At 41.6% G+C, this 6,546-nt stretch overlaps 2 protein-coding genes across 2 annotated transcripts in view; both read left to right on the forward strand.

The window, feature by feature from the left end:
• LOC140921917 (uncharacterized) overlaps positions 1-6,546 on the forward strand; it is a 39,884-nt gene that overhangs the window by 9,177 nt on the left and 24,161 nt on the right. The window lies entirely within an intron of this gene.
• On the forward strand, positions 455-3,322 carry LOC140921726 (NLR family CARD domain-containing protein 4-like). Its single transcript, XM_073371737.1, has one exon. The coding sequence runs from the start codon at positions 464-466 to the stop codon at positions 3,320-3,322; it is 2,859 nt and encodes a 952-aa protein (XP_073227838.1). The 5' UTR covers positions 455-463.

A 6,546-nucleotide genomic window follows, 5' to 3' on the forward strand; every position in this document is an offset into this window, starting at 1 on the left:
TATTCTTTACAAATGTTTAAAATGAGAATTTAACAGCCTGACTTTGAAGCACTTTGCTTAGCTTTCGCAAATTTCTTACGTTTGACGGCGGTGAACCCGTGCACAGTCAAGAGGTGATTTAAGTCTACTAGAAGGGTTGAGACATTTTGTTTAATAAAAGTGTTAAATTCGAAACGCAGCAAAGTCCTTACGACTTGTTTAAACAGGACTGTGGTTAGGTAAACGGCTTCAAGTTCTAGTTTTATCATTCAGAGAAGGTCTGAAGTGAAAACTTAGTCGTTTCCATCAGATTTAAAGACAGGTTGTTCGTTTTTTTTTTTATGCGAATAATTATCTTTTCAGTTTTCTAATTCGTTTTAAAGTGTTTTATGGTAGCTAAGGTTTTTGTTTTAGTCTAGCCACGTGTTGTCGGGCGTACTACTGACTACTGACTGAATTTCTTCTTCTCCCAGAAACCTCATGTATGAAATCGTTCGACCTTAACTCCTGTCGAAGTAAACTAGAAGATCATTACCAAAAAACAGCAACTGTGCCCACTTCTGTTTGGAGTAAAAAATCCATTGTTGACATTCACCAGATCTACACTCGTCTGTCCTGGGTGAAAGACGAACAAACCCCAGCTGGAACAACACAGTCTGAACTGAAGCATTACTGTGACCTGTTCAACGCAAACAAGAACGGCGCTATTCCAAAGAGAATTCTCGTGCAAGGGCAGACGGGAATTGGAAAGAGCACCTTTGTTAAGAAGCTGCTTGTGGACTGGGTTGAAGTTAATAAGAAGACTGGTGATGAGCAAGCAGCTGTTCTGAAGAATTTTGAGCTCGTGGTTGCTGTGAATCTCAAAGAAGTATCCAAACGTCAAAGCCTTAAAGATGTCATAAGTTTCTCTAATGTGTTCGCAAAGGAGGACAAGTATATGACAGAAGGCCTAGTTGATTATATCACTAACAATCAAGAGAAAGTTCTTCTTATCTTTGACGGCTACGACGAGTACCGCTGTGGATGCAATTCAGAAATATACGAGATTTTCAATGGAAAAAGCCTGAGAAACTGCCGTGTATTGATAACAACTCGTATTTCAAAAGCTGACGAGCTACGAGGAGGTGAAGATCTGCAAGCTGAAATCAGGGGGTTTAGCGAAGTGGACAGAAATGACTTTATGCGAAGATTCCTTAGCGACGATGAAGTATCAAACTTGAGAAAGCACTTGTATGAGAGAAAGCTGAACGAACTGGCGAAAGTCCCTTTACTTCTTCTGTTTCTCTGTACTCTGTGGAAAAAGGGGCAGTCAAAACACTTTCCAAAAACTAAAACTACATTGTATATGGACATCATCGAGTTCGTTTTAAATCACAGCCATAGCAAGCAGTCATCACCTCGTTATGTGGAAGTAGCATCTTTCAAAGACCTCCTCTCTGAAATGGGTAAAGTTGCTTTACAAGGTCTTCTGAAGGATGATCATTTGTTTGAATACAGTCAGTTGTCCGATTCAGTTCGTTGTGACGAAAGCGTATTCATCGGTTTGCTTCAAATCACCGAATACTCAGAAACCTTACGACCAGTTGGATTGGTCTCCTTTATTCACAAGAGCATCCAAGAGTTTCTGGCCGCATGGTATGTCACCCACAGATGTATTCCAGAAGGCAGAAATCTTGGTGAAATTGGAGTGAAGTTGGAGGAGTGCTTGGCTTTAGAGAATGTTTTCCAGTTTATATGCGGCCTGAGTAAAGACGGAGCGTCGACGGTATTCAGGCATTTGAAGTCTGTCAGAATCTCGGATCCGTCGCTGGATTTATCCAAGGCAATACCGGACGTAGAAAACGAGACAGACGAGCCATGGAGTGACGTCACTGAGCGTCAGGAGAAGTTCAGAGATTTGGTTTTATTTTTATTTGCAGAGTTGACATCAGAAGCTGAGTTTTCAAGTTCTTGTTTGGATTTGCTTGGGAGTATTCTTCCTGTTTCCGATTCATTCCCTAACTACCTCTTGGAAAAGGCGATTGATACAAACTCGTGGTATTTGGTTTTTAATGGCCGATCTCGATCCCAGAGCTCGTCTGCGTCGAGATTGGGATTCGATTACGACATCTTCAATTCTGACGATTCCAATGCTCACGGCTCTTCTTGCGAACAAAGTGTTGACGACTCTTTATGTGATCTCGTGGAGCAAGTACCCAATCCTGGCAGATGTTCTTTGTCTATCGAGTTTTGTGCCTTAACATCAACGGGAGCGGTAAAGCTTGCATCTTTGTTACCAAGGCTTGAAAACGTTACCTTTCTCTCCCTTGGCTTGTTCAAATGCTCAACTGATGCAGCAGCAAGATTGGTTGCTGCTATCAAGCACAAGACTCTGAAAAAACTGTTATTAGAAATAGTTGAAATCAACCTGACGTCAGCGCTAGTCGAGGCGCTCTGTCAGTCGCTGTCTGAATTATCAGCTTTAAAAGAACTGGAGATAGGTACCTCGGATGGATACTGTTTGGAAGCAGATGATCTAGTTGATGTAGATGACCGTAGGTCGTTCCCAAGTCTGAAGATACGTGGCTTGACTGATTCCTCTGCTGAAGCAACAACCAGATTGATTGATGTTTTTGATCACAATATTTTTAGGGGACTGAAACTGACAAAAATCCGCCTGACGCCAGCAGTAGCCGAGGTGCTCGTTCAGTTGCTGCCTAAATTATCAGCCTTGCAAGCACTGAAGATAAAGAGCTTGACGGAGTGCTCTGATGAAGCGGTAACAAGATTGATTGACGGTATTAACCACAAGACTCTCGAGAGACTGGAACTGAGTGAAATGAACCTGACATCAGTAGTAGCCGAGTCGCTCGGTCGGTCGCTGCCTGAATTATCAGCCTTAGAACAACTGGTGTTAAGTGGCTCGGGTGGATGCAATTTACAACAAAAGGAAATGGAGGCGATGTTTGGAAGATTTAGTAGACCTTCTTCTTTGAGGAAGTTGTCCATTACTTGTTTCAGTGCGAGAGGAAGTCTTGCTTCACTTGCGAAAAACCTGTGCTTCTTCCCCTGCTTAGAAACATTACAACTTAAAGACTTAGATATGGATGAAGCTGACTTGTGTAGTTTTCTCGAGAATTTGAAATACATCCCTGATCTTCAATATTTGTACCTGATGGACAATCCACTTGGTCAGCCAGTGCGATTAATGGTCCCATACTTGCTTCAACAGAAAAAACTTGAAATGGTTCGTTTTCGACGAGGAGATGTTTCAGAAGAAGATTTGAATTATGTTCAGAAGGCAGTCCAAGAAAAACGACCTCAGCTGAGCATTGAAGAATTTCGTCCTTGTATATTTATATAGTGATTTCTGAGGTTCTGAATTCAGTCATGTTTAGTTGAAGCGGGTGAAAAAATTAATTGTTTACTCCGTATGAATAGAAACTAAAAGTCGTTAACACTTCCGAAGTTGAGAGTTAAAATTTCAGGGGCACCCAATGGATCTGTTCCTCAAAATATCTGTTCTTCAGGCACATTTTTGCTGGCTGGGAGATGTGGAAGAAATAATAGTCCTTGGAAGGAAAGTGTTGCTGGGAAAAAGATAATTCAGGGTGTCAGAGGGAAGTCTAGAATAGCTGCTACGGGTTACTTGTATGGGTTACTTACCACTCAAGATCTGAAGTGTGCCCTATGAAACTTCCCAGTAAGTCAGGTTGCAGGTTGTAAGGTTGCTGGCTGGGAACTCTTCCATCAGTCTTGCTGGGAGTGAGGAACAGATACTTTTTTTCCAGCAATCTCCCAAAATGCTTAAAATAGTCTCAGAAAACTTTATTCACGCTTTGTTGTTGTTTTTAGGTCTATTTCTCAAAATTTCCCGTTGGGTGCCCCTGAAATTTATTTATATCAACACATAAACTCTTCATTGGTTGGTGTCAACAATTCAGTATTGAACTCTAAGATTGAGAGCTGGACCTACAGTATGTAGGTATTTTTTATTGGAGGAGTCCAAACATGCGAACAGCGTTGAATCCGTAATCAATCCTCCCTGGCCGTTGCATGTGCGTTTTCTCAGTAAACTTCAACTGCGTAGATCCATATATACCATCCTTCAGTGGCGACAAATACAGTTTCAAATTCAAATTCAAAGTAACTATAAATTTTTCCAGTACACAATTCTCTAGTCTCATGGGATCATTTGATCCCAGGTGATTCACGGCTTTACAATCGATGCTAATGAGGGATCATTTGTTTCTCTTGCAAAAATGTGTAAAAGATATCTCCCCCCTTCTCACAGGAGCCTCGATTGGAACTGATGAACTTGTGGCCTTTGATAAGCTGTTGTAAAATACAGTTACGATGGAATTGAGACATATCTACAATTGTAACCTTAAAGTAATCAAACTCTGATTTCTCTTGTGTTTAAGACAAGTAAAAACAATGACACATTTACTCTTCCTTAGTGAAAAGTCGTTAAAACGTCCTAAGTTGAGTGTTTATTTACTTACAAGTGTAGCTAGAAATTCCTCAGTGGTTGCTGTGAATAACTCAGTATTAAACTGGGATTCAGGGGTGGGTACAGGAAAATTCGGAAAGCGTTGATGTTGTAATCCATGCTTTCCCCACTCCTGGCTGTTACAAATGCATATTTAGAGAGTTTTAGCGTCCACGATGTAAACGTTTGTTTTTGTACCATTCTATGTCACTGACGACCGTAAAGCTATAACCAAATTGTAAGGGATTTACAGCTACCCACATGATCTTGCTGTCCTGTCGTGTAGTTGGCTAAAGGCCTTAAAAAAATCCGACAAAGTTAATTGGAATAGTTGTATTCAAAACGCTTGATCTTATTGTTTTTTTTTTTATCATGCTACCTTTGCATTGAATAACTAAAGGATTAAAGGATATAGTGTTTGAATTCCATTTCCATCGACAGAATTTTCTAAAGAAACCCAGTTTTGTACATAGTAGTTTCTTTGTCTTTGCATCTGCATCATTCATTGGTGTCGATTTCACCACGACCCAGCGATGAGCTGATGAGTACGGGGATGTTCTGATATCAGTTAAAACCTTTTAATGTCATTAAGACGGTGGTGGAGTACAGTGTCTTAATTCTACTCCACTTTCAGGAGCACATCACGTGATATGCTCATGCCATTTCTCATTCCTTCCTGCACTCACCACCAAAAGTAAACAACAAGCAGGAAGACAGTAGCCTGAATTTCATCCGATTACTTCGAGTCGTTATTACTGAGAGAGTAATAACGACTCGAACTAATCGGATGAAATTCAGGCTAGGGAGACAGTAGCAACATTTACAGCAGTAGTAGACAACGCCCTTCGTCGAAACGACAATGAGCATGATTCATCAAAATAGGTTTGGGAGAATAAGAACTCTTACTAGTCGAATGTTAGAAGATCCTGCGTCTTCTTGAATAGAATTAGCTAAGTGGATCCCAATCGGCTTAGCTTGGAGCTTTTTTATGACTTCGTGTGAATTAAGATTCTAGTTGACTGCTTTCAAGAACGTCTTCAGTTTCATAAGTTTCAAGAGTATGGTAAAACGGGCTACAAAAACGTGCTGCTGCAAAACGAGTTGACTAGCAGTTATTGTGCGTTTTACCACCCACAAATCAGCAAGGTTGTTGTAGAAAGTACAGAGTTCAAGATTTTACTTTTTGAAACAAAATTTGTACGTGCGTTTTCCCGACCGCAAGGTTAACTTATTTTGTGACGTAACGCCCGTGTTTGGAGTAACTCCCGCGTTATTTTGTCCAATCGGAAGGCAGTATCCGCATGCAGTACACAACTTACAAAAACCTGATTTGTTGCAAGACAGGCTAGAATGTAAAATGCACAACATCGCTTAAATTCAGATGATTTCGCAACAATGTTGGAAAACAGCCTCACACGTTGTTGTTGCCCGTTTTACCGTAGCAAGGCCGAGTGCTACCAGCTCCCACCTAGTCCATTGTGTCATCTCGTCTGGGAATCGTAATCTGACAGATTTACACTTGAGGGAACGTACTGCTGGAAAATTTAATAGGGCTGTGACCCATTCCAGACCCTGGTTCCAGCGACACCATTCTCTATTTCTCTAAGACCCGGATTGAGCCCCTGAGAGCCCCTTATAGTGCCACCGGAGCGGGATGGGGTTGAAAGGAGGGGAACACAACCGAGTTATGTACGTGGAGGCTCCGCCCCGAGGCCCAACCCCTTAACCTTTTATGTACCTCTTTTGACAGGAAAAGTACCCCTTCCATGTTTTACTGGTACCCTTTTCATGCACGTAGTAAAAACACTGTATCCCTTTTCATATAAATAAAACAGAAAACCAGGAAGGTTTTTTGTCCTTTTGTCCTTTTCACAGCCAAAATGCGTCTGTTAGCCGGCTTTTAAGTCCTTTTACCGATCGAAATGATGGATACTCCTCCCCTTTCAGAATCTCCCTACCCTTTCTTATGCCTGAAGCCCGAAAAGGTAAGACGTACCCCTCTGGGGTAGGGTGTGAGAAAAACCTCAGGGTTTCTGCCTGCCTTTTCAACCGATGAGCCAAAAGTAATTACTAGGTGGTGGGGGCGGGGGGGGGGG

Source organism: Porites lutea, chromosome 12, assembly GCF_958299795.1.
Source record: "Porites lutea chromosome 12, jaPorLute2.1, whole genome shotgun sequence".
NCBI lineage: Eukaryota > Metazoa > Cnidaria > Anthozoa > Scleractinia > Poritidae > Porites > Porites lutea.